Source organism: Carica papaya, chromosome 3, assembly GCF_054855325.1.
Source record: "Carica papaya isolate Zhongbai chromosome 3, ASM5485532v1, whole genome shotgun sequence".
Taxonomy (NCBI): Eukaryota; Viridiplantae; Streptophyta; class Magnoliopsida; order Brassicales; family Caricaceae; genus Carica; species Carica papaya.
In genome coordinates this window covers 22,003,612-22,016,044 of record NC_142311.1, presented here as the reverse complement: position 1 = coordinate 22,016,044, position 12,433 = coordinate 22,003,612, and the positions used below count along the sequence as shown (strand labels likewise).

At 30.8% G+C, this 12,433-nt stretch overlaps 2 protein-coding genes across 12 annotated transcripts; one reads left to right on the top strand and one right to left on the bottom strand.

The window, feature by feature from the left end:
- The first annotated feature begins 5,547 nt into the window (after positions 1-5,547).
- On the top strand, positions 5,548-7,696 carry LOC110807856 (peroxidase 3-like). Its single transcript, XM_088216285.1, has 4 exons — positions 5,548-6,005; positions 6,672-6,863; positions 6,987-7,149; positions 7,275-7,696. Exons 1-4 carry the CDS (start codon positions 5,796-5,798, stop codon positions 7,688-7,690), a joined length of 981 nt encoding a protein of 326 aa, XP_088072411.1. The 5' UTR covers positions 5,548-5,795; the 3' UTR covers positions 7,691-7,696.
- Positions 6,429-12,146, bottom strand: LOC110824525 (Putative membrane lipoprotein). 11 transcript variants are annotated; one of them, XM_088216287.1, is made up of 8 exons: positions 11,993-12,146; positions 11,022-11,268; positions 10,649-10,807; positions 9,280-9,356; positions 7,703-8,522; positions 7,228-7,592; positions 6,999-7,146; positions 6,429-6,896 (listed from the first exon to the last, which is right to left on the bottom strand). In XM_088216287.1, exons 1-4 carry the CDS (start codon positions 11,993-11,995, stop codon positions 9,328-9,330), a joined length of 438 nt encoding a protein of 145 aa, XP_088072413.1. In that variant the 5' UTR covers positions 11,996-12,146; the 3' UTR covers positions 6,429-6,896; positions 6,999-7,146; positions 7,228-7,592; positions 7,703-8,522; positions 9,280-9,327. The 11 variants fall into 11 exon arrangements, with proteins under 11 accessions (XP_088072413.1, XP_088072415.1, XP_088072416.1 ...); XM_088216289.1 differs by having other exon boundaries at positions 7,703-7,909; XM_088216290.1 differs by having other exon boundaries at positions 7,703-7,833.
- Between the last annotated feature and the right edge of the window lie 287 nt (positions 12,147-12,433).

The window sequence follows — 12,433 nt, the reverse complement described above, 5'->3', positions numbered from 1 at the left end:
CAAGGGCTTGTGAAGTATCAATGCCTATATTATTTTTTCTAGTTTCCTCATTATAGAGACTATCATTTATTAAGGATAGAGATAAAACACCGTTTGAAGTAGAGTTGCTACGAGGCACCTCCAAGGTCTCCCAACTATCTAGCAACAAACTCAAGAGCAATAATACTTGTACTTTATCATCTAGAGTTATTTTCATGGTGTTTAGTTGATTCGCCATATTATAGAACTCACTCAAGTATTCTATTATTGACTGTTTTACAACTTTAGGTTCGCCAACTTTCTAATCACAAATGCTTTATTCTAGACACCTTTCCTCTTGTACATAGCCTCCAATTTCTTCCATAAGTCCTGCGAATTAACTTCTTTACTTATATGGTGGTAGACATTAATATGTACCTAATGTCGGATAGTTCTAACAATTTTCCTATGCATTTTCTCCCAGTCATTTTCTAATTTCCCAGCTGGCTTAACAGTTCCTAATTCAATAAGATCATACAAATCTTTGTTATAAAGCAGATCCTCCATCTTTGACTTTCAAATTGGATAATTTGAAGGTGCTAATTTAATCATTGTACCTATGAATTCCTCCATCCTAATTCACACAATTAATTATGGACCACATATCAACTTAGCTCTAATAATATTTGTTGGGTTCAAAAATAGGAAATATAATTAATTGTTAAATTAGAGTAGTTCTCAAATTAATTCGCATGAACAAATGATAAAATTATCAAGCCAAATTAATGACAACAAAGAAAAATAATAAGCAAAGAATAATCACAAAATAATAGTGGACATAAAATTTTATGTGAAAAATCCTTCAGTATAAAAGAAAAAATTATGGAGAAAACTTCGAATAAAAATCACTACTAATATACAATAATACAAGATGATCCACCGAAAGGTAAATCCAGAACAAGAGAAAACTATATCTTTTCTTGTTCTGTGAGTGAGTAGAGAGATAATAAAAAAATAAATGACTAATCTTTTTTGTTTTTCTTAAAAAAACCAAATAGATGATATCACCATCATCATATGAGAGAGAAAAGAATAATAAAATAAAAACAAAATGGCCCTTTTTCTTTTTGCACGAGTCGGCCACAAGCTTTGTATATATATGTATATATATATTTATTCAACCTCTCTCTTTCTCTTTATCTTTTCTTCTTTTTCTTTTCTTTATTTAACACACACATAATAGAACATCTCTCTCTCTCTCTCTTTCTTTGGTTTTTACTCCTCTTGGCTTACCTCTTGTTCTAGGCTCCTTTTTTATAGGTAAGGAAGCCTGTTACGATCCATAGATTCTGGTTGGAAAATCTATTTCATCAATGCAATCAAAGATTTATAAATTCAAAGCTAATTTTTCTCCATCTTGTTGTAGAGAATCCGCCCCACTCATCACGATATTTTCCATCACTGATATCTCGCGATCTGATCTCCATTATATTAAAATTCCTCATCGCTTAGGAAATTCTCCATCACTCGATCTCTTCTTCATCATTAGCTAAGATCCCATGATTTATTGGCTGGAATTAACACTAAAAACAAAAAAAAATGACTAATACTTTTTGCTGAGAAAGATATATGCAAAGAAATTATTGGGCATGTAATGTTAGTTACTAAGAATTCACATCTAATTAGTGAAAATATTCATGATGTTGTGAGAAGTGGTAGGTTAATCGATTATAATACTTTACAAAACATGGTGAACTAACATCAAACAAGAAGCCCAATTATAACAAAAATAATGGAGATTAGTTCCATATGGTAAACATATGGTGGCATATACACCATCAAGTAGGAAACTCAAGCATGACAACTTATTATCGTAGCCATTATCCACTTTCGTGTTAGCTTGTGTACACAACATGCAGTATCTTATATAAAAAGGAATATTAATTCAAGTTAACCTCGTAATGTGAACCTAGAGCCTGCCATGAAGAAGAATATAGATTTTGATAAACTTAATGTTTTGTTGATAGAGATTTACCATTAATTATTGACATGAGAAAAATTCAACCAGAAGTTCCTCAGTCGATGCCAAATTCTACCTAAGTGATTTGACCTTAATTTAAATGTGAATATTATATGGGAGCATTAGGTCAAACCATAGATAATTGTCTTAAGATAAAACATAAAATTTAGGATATGAAGGATCTTGGTATACTTCAATTTTATCAACATAGTGACATTAGGACAAATGTAACCACAAATATGTTGCCAGACTAAGAGACTAAGGGAGTAAATGTTGTAGAGTAAAACTTGCAAAATGAAAACTTTGATTTTCAATGTTGCCGTTATTGAATTTTTGCAATCATGTTATATTTCATTTTGATAAAACATTCTTTTGCATACTAGATAATGTAGTTTTACAAACAAGATAATCAAAATAAAAAAATCAAAAAATAAATAAAAAATGAAAAGAGAAATATGAACTAAATGGAAAAAATAAGATAGATTAAAAAACTCTAAAAAACAGTCTATCTTAGTGGAAAATAAAGATAGATTGAGAATTCCATTTTCACGCAGCTTACCCCAAAACAAAGCAAAAACAGAAAGAAATGAAGAAGTTTCAAAAAGCAAAGAGAAAATGTCTACTGTAATTACTCAGATCACAATGAGAACATACTCAAAAAGACGTAAACACTAGGGATCGGTTGATAATTAGGTTTTGTGGAAGATATTTAAAATCAAGTAGCAATATTCTCAATTATTGATGTGATGGAACTTTGAAAAAGCAAATTTCAAGACTAAAAACATTTATCAAAGATCAGAAGTAAAAGCATTAGAGAAGACAAAATTCAAAAACAAGGAAAATCAAGAAAGAGCAATTGAGATTGCAAATTTCTAAATCAACATTATCAAGGATTGACCAATATGATTGGAGATGTAATATCGATTATCAAGATTAAGTAATAATGTATCGAGAAAGGTTGACACACACCTAGGTAAAGAAAAAAATTGAACAAAAATTAGAAAGGGAAAAAATCAAAAGCAAAAAATAGAAGTAAAGTGAAGAGAGAGAACGAGATTCAGTGAACATATTTTTTTTCCACTCTAAGTGTTGAGTCAACATTCTTATCTTTGCAGATTATGTCGTCTACTTATCATAGTTGGATTTGGGTAGTCTATTACTTGTTCCTCTTTTATTTTCGTGTTTCTTCTATTATTTAACTTTTTACTATCTATGTGCATGTATTGTTGCAGTTTTTCTTTCGTTTTCATGTGTAGGATCATCTATCATATGATTATTGTTCTTCTTATATGAAAGAGTGGATGGTAAGATTGTTTAATATTTAGATTCATACTGTGGCTATATAAGGTGGCTTTATTGTAAGTTGACTTTTGCCCTTGTCTTGCTGGGTTTATTGTATGTTTTTTAATATCTAATAATATTCTTATTCGTACATTTAAAAAGATTAATAATATAATCAACTTTTTATTCTTTTATATCTTCAAATTGTATGTATTCGTTACCACATATACCATCTAAATATGTATATATATTCTTCAAGTGGAATTTCATTATTTGCTTTATCCCACCAAAAAAAAGGTCATATATATCTATACATATGTACATATATATAAATTCTGAAAGATCAATAAAAAAGATGTTCTTCATTTTTAGAATGGTTCTTTTCTGAAAGGCGACTATTAACCTTGTAGCAGGCACCACCTATACATTTCCAGACCTTTCTTTTTATAATTAACTTCTTTGGAAATCTTTTATTTATATTAAATGTTTTATTTCTTTATTGAAAGATTTAGGCTCCGTATAGTAAATGAAAATATTTTTATTTTCTAAATTATATATATTTTTATTTATAAAATAAATGATTATGAAGTTAAAAAAAGTATTAATTTATAGAAATTTATTTTCCTTTTTGCTTTAGTTATCTAACAAATTACATAATCCTTATATATTTTTATAAGTGATATATACTTAAATATTTTTAAAAGTACTTTTACACACGAAACAAAAGTTAATTACATATCAAATCTTTTATGTTTACTTCTTGGATTAATATCAGCATTAAATTTTATCTATTAATTTTTTAACATAAATTAGTTGATACATAAATATCAATTATAGTACAATAAAAAATAATATTTAAATAAGAATATATTGAAATATAATTCGACTCGAATACATAAGATCTTATAAGGAAAACAAATGTATAAACTATTCAATTATGCAGTCACTAAAATAAAGTCCCTAATTCATATTAAACATATTTAGGTTTAATTAATATGTTAAGTCTAATTTTTAAAATAGTTTGGTCTTATCAATGAATTCATCCTATGACATAAAGAAAGAGCTACATCTCTTACAAACATTGATATAAGAAAGGAGGAAGAATGAGCCAAGGAGTAGGTGAGAAATTAAAATGACTCAAAGCTATTAATAAACTCATCATGTTTGGTGTAACTGATGCTTCAGTTGAAATGATTGATAAGTGAAAGTATTTTCAACAAAGAAATTATTATGTATTAATGAAAATTTCTTCAAAAAGTAAAAATCATTATGTTTGGTGTATACTGTAATGATATAAAATAATATTTCTAAAATTCTTAATAATTTTAATATATAAAAATTTAATTAACTATATAATGTATATATTATATAACCAATATGTATAATATTGGTCCATTAACTAATATGTATATATATATTATATGTGCAATATTTGTTTAAGGGCAATATTGAAAGGAGAAGTAGTTTTTTAGAAACATGTAACTTTTGTTTTAGTAATTTTAACCTGCAACAAACCATTTGCCTAACCGATACTTATATTATGAGTTAGGAAACATTGTTCTGAAAATAGAGTGCAGGAAAAATAATTTTAAGGTGATAAACAATATAGTATTTGGTAAAATTCATTTTTAAAAAAATTATAAAATTAATAATAAATATTAAAACCATAAAAATTACATAACAATATTTATTAAATGATTGATAATAAATATTGTTATGTAATTTTAATAATTCAAATTATTTTAGATTATTATTTATTTATTTATTCAACATAATAATTATTGTTTAACTTGAAAATAAATATTAATTTAGATAATTTATAATACATAACGAATTATTGATAATAAATGAATGTTATATTTTTATTTTGAAACAAATATTAAATTAATTATCAAATGAAACATAACATTAATAAATACAATTATTAAAATTATTAATCACTTTCAACAATACAAATAATTACTTAACGACTTCTATTCTCAACTTTTGATTTCATCTTTATTAAAAGTCAAAAACAACTTCTTTTTTTACTTGGAAAGCACCTTATATATTTTTTCCTTTTCTCAAACTTATATTTTTCAGCCATCAAGGCACCATGTAAGGATAAATCAACGAACTACTTTGCTCAAAATTTTTAAAGATGTAAACTTATTTGATTTTTGTAGTAATACGTATTATGAACCAATAGTTGTTTAAGAAGAGCAAGACTACAACTAAAAGTAATATAAGACACTTAATATGGACATAATCCAGGATAAAGCATAAAGTTATTATAATGAAAAGGAAACCTAACCTTTGCTTGTCTATGATTGTACTGCTAGTGTGTGTGTGTATATGTGTATACTTATAAGCCATGATAAAACGTGTTAGTTAGCTGATAGCTTTGCTCTTGTGCTCTTCTCCTTGTAATCTTGTAGACTTAATCCATGGCAAAGCTCTATATAACAACTGCCTTTATATTCTAATCGTGGCTTATGATCCATACAGAAAACTTAGTCAATATTCAGGGAGAATAAAGGGTTTTGTTAAGGGAAAAATGGGATGGTTTCATTGTCTAGGTTTCATAATCATATGTGGTTTAGGAGTTTTAGGGTTAGTCCAAGGTCAACTCAAGATGGGTTTTTATGGTGAGAGTTGCCCAAAAGCTGAGAAGATTGTGGAGGAATTTGTTCAGACCCACATCCATAATGCACCATCTCTTGCAGCAGCTCTCTTAAGATTGCATTTTCATGATTGCTTTGTTAGGGTTTGTAAATTCTAATCTTTGTTTAAATGGAGAAGTGATAATTAGTTTGTTTTTAAATATTTTTCAAAATTAAAAAATAAAATTTAAAATATATTAATCACAATGTAGTTTTGAAGCACCAAATAGTTTTTGTGTGAACCCATATTTTGTTCAGAGTAGACTAGTAGTTGGGTTAATGGCAACTTTTTCTTTTATTATCAGTTTTCTATACTCGAGTGAAAAAGTAATTGCTACCATCAATTTGGTTCAATTCTTCCTTAAGTTTTCATTTTATTTTATTTTTTGTTATTATCAGGTTAAAATATCATTAGCATGTAGAATTTTAATTAGAAAGTTTATACTTGAATCAATTTTCCTAGTATATTTAAATGAGATTTGAAATCCCTCTCTAAGAGATTAAAACAAAAATACAATTAGCCCAAAGATAAAAAGATTTTGATTCTACTTACAACTGGTATTCTATTTAATTATTAAATTCTAAAATCAATAAGTTGAGTGATTTTCTGTAAGTTTAAGAAAACAGATAGAATATGTAAATTGTCCTAAATAGACCAAATACTGAATGTATGATTCCCATTCCTGGGGTTAGTAAATTTCCTAAGACTAGATCATCTATCTATCTATCTTTCTTTCTTTTTGAAGATATATTATTCAATAAATTATCAGGGCTGTGATGCATCTCTGCTGCTAAACTCAACTTCAGAAAACCAAGCAGAAAAGGATTCCCCTCCAAATTTGACAGTAAGAGGCTATGATTTCATTGACAGAGTAAAAACTCTATTGGAACAAGAATGTCCTGGTGTTGTTTCCTGTGCTGACATTATTGCTTTGGTTGCTAGAGATTCAATCGTGTCGATTGTAAGTCCTAGAAGCTGACTACCTTTCCTTTACCTGAAAAAGAGTCGCTTCATTATCAGAAAATCCACAAGTTGAAGAGGAATAGTTCAACTTTAATACATATACACACTTTAATTTTGACAGGGAGGACCTTACTGGAGAGTTCCAGTGGGACGCAGAGATGGAAAAATCTCGAGAACATCAGAAGCCTTAGCTAACATCCCTCCGCCGTTTTCAAACATCACTAGTCTTCTGGCCTTCTTTTCCAGGCAGGGGCTTGATCTGAAGGACCTCACCTTGCTTTCTGGTAAAACCGGAAATGTCATTATCTAATAACAATTGGTTGTTTGCATGGTATCTCAAAGACTGTCTTTAATATCTGTACCTGCAAAGTTTGATTTGTGTTACAATTTTCTGAGTGAAATTTTCCAGGTGCTCACACTATTGGTGTTGCTCATTGTTCATCGTTCTCTACTCGCCTGTTCAACTTCACTGGAGTAGGCGATCAAGACCCTTCTATGGACAGCGAGTATGTTACAAATCTGAAGGCCAGGAAGTGCACAACTCCTACTGATACTAGCACAATAGTTGAGATGGATCCTGGCAGTCGCAACACATTTGATCTCAGCTACTATAGTCTTCTTGTCAAGAGACGAGGCCTTTTTGAGTCAGACGCTGCTTTAACTATGAGCCCGGTTACATTTTCTCTTGTCAAACAGTTGCTTCACGGTTCACTTGACGAATTCTATTCTGAGTTTGCAAAGTCCATGGAGAAACTAAGTCAGATAAATGTCAAGACTAGATCAGAAGGAGAGATTAGGAAGAAATGTTCCATAGTGAATGGTTAGATAACTACTTACATTCAAATGTCAAACTATCAGCATCTTCTGCTTTTGTGGGATCTTTGTTGTTTATTTTTGCATTACATGACATGGTAAGATGTAACTGGATGCTTTTTCTTCGTATTCCTGATTATCAGTCGTATTGTTTCCTTTGAATTATTAAGTTACAGAATAAGACAACTAATCATCTCCTTGAAAGGTTTCTTTAATATAGAATTTAATTCCCTGTTAGACACAGAAAAAAGAGGAAAAAAGAAAAGAAATGAACAATACCAAGAAGGCAGAAAACAAGTAAAACATCCAACAGGACCAACTATTCAGATTCTGGTTGCAGAATTCACTTTTGTTTTCAGAGAACAATAGGATCTTTTTCAAGAAGCCAACAATTCTCCCCTAGTCCTAGCACATTTCAGCACACCCCTTAAAGGTCTCGTGCAGTTGCCTGTTCAACTCAAGAATTCTCAGTACCATATTCTGTCATCACCCATACGTCAAATCTTCTTCATTCTTTAACTTCATAGACAACAACCACAAATCAAGACTGCCCAATCATCATCTGTTCCGTCATCAAGAAATTTTATGACCCAAAACACTTTATCCTTAAACCAAATGACATCAAATACGGATGCTGCTGCCTCTTCTCTGCCTCTACTGCTTTCTGAAGGATGGGTCCACTCACTACAATATGTATGTTATACTTATCCCTGTTCATATTCCCATTGGAGATAGCATACCCCATCTTCCTCAAGAATCATCTCATTTTATACATATTCTGGAATGAACTTTCAAAGACAATGTATCTTCACATGAACATAAAGTCTCACCACTCTGGAATCTTCTGTTTTCAGATTGATACCAAACCCAAGAGTTAGGATTTTTCCTTTGCCAGGCTTAGGAAGATGAGTTATCTGAAGGCAATACTAGACTGAGAGTAACTTGTAGTACCAGAATCAGAATTGACAAGACAAAGCACAATAATATAGGAGACCAATAATCTAACCTCTCCTTACATGTGTAGATTTAAAACATCACAATCCTTGCAGACCATGGCACTCCTAAAGCAGAGAATAGCTAGAAAAAATTTTCCTACATAAATAATCAAAATGAAACATGCTAACATTCCTTAGGAAACACTCCATAAAGCACAGACATTTCCTTTTCTTTGCTGAAATTCCATATCTGTAGCAGGCTTAGACTCATTGTTTTGATATTGCACCAAACAAATCATATATAAACAAGTGACAGCCAAACAATTCTGCAGTAGCAAATCTTCTATGCAACTTATTAGAATGTCTCAAAGGTGAGTGGACACTTCTTATATATTTTTCTTGATATTCAAGAAATCTTGTGGTTGTTAACAACTTGTACAGATGCATGCATATCCAGAGATTTGAAATTGAAAGGAAAAACAGTCTCTTTCTACTTTTTTCCTTCTCATTTCTATTGGAAAGATTAAAAAGGATAAAACAGCCTTCAGCTATTCCAGCTAATATACAATACAGTAAGGGCCAGAATTTTTACAGCTGCAGCAATGATGTAAGATTTAAAAAAAAAAATTAGAAAAAGTAAAATCAATGTAGCCTCAGGATCCTTACAATTGTCAAAATATTTTTGCCCCTCAAAGCCAATCCATCTCCTTGATGTCAGTCTTTTAAGCCTGCAAGAAAATGATCTGATTTTCTTTCATTTCCTCTTCCATCAAATGAAATGTTGTAGGATTAAATAAGAGGTAATTTCAAGTATGAAATAAATAAACTAGTAATACACTATGGAATTGGATCCTTCAAGGACCTATTTAGTGGAACAGCTATGTACCATTTTTTCTTAACTGCCATTGCCTATTAAAGGAAAACACTGTTTCTTGAAACCTTGTTCATTGAGCTTGCATTCTGATTTCTCCTGATGGTGTATTTATAAGAACTTGTAGACAGGCTTGCAATAATCAGAGGTAAGAGACAACGCTAAAATTTCAGAATTAATCAGTAAGCTGAAGCTGACAATTGAAGACATCACAAAACATACTGTTTTCATTTCTTTGAGTTAGCTGTAGGTTGCTTCCACAACAATGCAGAAATTTTGAATACAATATACAGAGAAGAAATCTAAGGATTTCTAAAATTGTGGTGATAGATCACATGTGAAAAGAGCATGAAGAGCAAGAGTGCAGTAAATAACAGGCATTTTTACTTCATAACTCAGACTAGTTATTTAAGAAAATGAATTAAGATCTGTTGAAGGAATATTTGCAAATGTTAACAGAATTCATTTGCAAATTGAATAATCAACTTAATTTAACTTGAAGATCCGAACAATTCTTGATAAAATGATAAAAAAGGGCCTCATATGAAAATTCATGTGGAATTGAAATAACATATTTGAAATTTTATCGATTTTAATGCAGTTTGAAATACACTGATTCAATTCCACAGAATTCTACATGAGGTTGAGTTTTTTGCCATCCTAATCCAATGTACAAAATCTCCTAATTAAATCAAGTATAGTTTTATAAATGAATTCCATAATATTTTCTAGAGTTATTCCAAACAGAAGCTGAGAATAAAAGAATATGCCTTTCTCTTGAAACAGAAGATTTATATTTAAACTTCACGCCTCCCATGTGGCTTGGTTTTTTGTCATTTTATATAAAATTTCAGCTTTTTAGAATGTCCACACTTACCTTGGTTTCTAAATATGAATATGGAGTTTAAGGTTAAACATATCAAAATTAAGTAAAAAAAACCATGATTTAGGATTGTGAAAAACCACAAGATTTAAATTGTAATAAATTTAAACCAAATGATGTAAAATCGTAATTTAAATCAAAACAATGGTAATAGATGGGAAGCCATAGATTAGGATTACATGATAAGCATTAATGCAGTTAGCAGCACCATTACTGGGTTTGAAAACACAGAACTGATATTTTTACAAAAACTTTAAAATCAAGTTAGTTTTCTTGCATACCTCTAAAATGGTGGAAAATTTTTCTTCTCACATGTCTTTGAAACTCTGCAACATGAGCCAATGTAATTTTCCAGCCATCCCCAGCCATATCATTTGAGAAAAGAGCAGTACTTGATTGAGCAAACCACTCTAGTGCACCACTCCTTGTTGCCGCAATAGCTGGAAAAGGAATATAAGAAAAACATATATAAGCAGTGAAGACAACAATGCTAAACTATAGGATTGCACACATATATATTTGCATTAATCAAGCCTATACAAAAAAGTTTATGCCTCTGAGGTACATCAGGAATAGTTGAGGTGTGACAAAGCACAATGCTGACATGAATTTTATAAGCTAAAGTGGTCAAATTACAAAGCAAGAGAAGTGTACCATTATGAGGAGCAACAAGAGGAGAATTTGCAGGAAGACCAATGCCAAAACCGGCTAGTGTAATACCCACGCTAAATCCAACCCCGCAGCCTGCTCCAACATAACCAATAACCTCAGGACCAAATCCAGGTCCCCATCCAACACCACATCCAACCCCTATTCCCATGCCCCAAAAGGCCCCATATGTTGGGTGCACAGGGTTCCATCTTTCGTATCTCCTAAATAATCCTTTTATGATCATTAGGACCTGAAACCAAAGACGATAAGAATTTCATTTTCTTTCGAAACCTGACGGCTAAGTATTCAAGATCCTGAAGGAAAGACAACCTTATATAAAAAACAAGTAATCAAATGAAACACTTTCCCGTTTCGGCTACAAGAAACTACCATATTTGAAACACTAATTTAGGAGCTTCCAGAGTGAAAAAGTTTCCTACGTGCTTTAATCAGCTTCAGCATTCCAGAGATTACGCCAAAATATAGCTGTTAAAAACTGAAGCTAGAAAGATTGATAAAGAGGATAGACCCTTCTGGTGGATTTTATGATAAACATAAAACCACCAACTTAACAAACTTTACTAACAGAAGACAAGAAACTTTCTATCGTCCAGAACTCCTGAATTCAATAATTAAGAAAAAAACACCCAAACATTTTTTTCCCGCTTTGCTTTGATTTTACTTTTCTCATCAACCAAACAAATGGCAAGTCTAAGACTAAATATTCCAACTTCCATAACTCCTGAACTTGACTATTAAGAAAAAAAGGAAACTCAACAAAAACCTAGGAATCAATAGATTCCCTACAATGGATTTGAATATATTTCGCACTCTCTTTCTTTTTTTTCCTTTTCTCATCAACCAAACAAGTTTAAGGTTTAGGACTTTAAAGCTCACAGTATAGCGAAGCAAATGACACACCAAGGATTTCAAAAGAAATGGAGAATAAGATTTAATTACCACGTCGGTATTACCATTAATCGAACTCTGGTTCAAATTTGGCTTTCGTTCACTCCTCTTGGCTGCAGTTCTTTAATAAATGTACATATATATACATGTGCATTACACCTCGGAATTTTTATGACAACCTGCGATCCTTCCGATGTTGGGAGGAAGAAAATTGTAAGCCACACATTTGATCTGTTGGATTTTAATACCTTCGGGCCTTATTTATGAACTTGCTGGGCCTTCATATTTGGGCATCGAAAGATCTCATGTCCAAGATTCAAATTGGTTAAATATTTCTATTAATAATTTAATTACATACATATAACTAAGACCAGAAGTGACTATAAAATATAAAGTCAAAATACAAAAGATGGTCACGCACTCAAGTTTTGTGGATCCATGAGATCTTTATAAACTTTAATGGATAGGTCAGCTAGTAGTTCTTCATTTTCTTCCTCATTTAGGAG

Coding starts and splice junctions, on each gene's coding strand:
- LOC110807856 (XM_088216285.1), top strand. CDS start 5,796: ATGGGATGGTTTCATTGTCTAGGTTTCATAATCATATGTGGTTTAGGA. Junction 6,006..6,671: donor TTCATGATTGCTTTGTTAGG/GTTTGTAAATTC, acceptor ATAAATTATCAG/GGCTGTGATGCATCTCTGCT. Junction 6,864..6,986: donor GAGATTCAATCGTGTCGATT/GTAAGTCCTAGA, acceptor TAATTTTGACAG/GGAGGACCTTACTGGAGAGT.
- LOC110824525 (XM_088216288.1), bottom strand. Junction 10,808..11,021: donor TCTTGTTGCTCCTCATAATG/GTACACTTCTCT, acceptor TTCCTTTTCCAG/CTATTGCGGCAACAAGGAGT. Junction 9,357..10,648: donor AATTTTCCACCATTTTAGAG/GTATGCAAGAAA, acceptor AAAGAAAATCAG/ATCATTTTCTTGCAGGCTTA.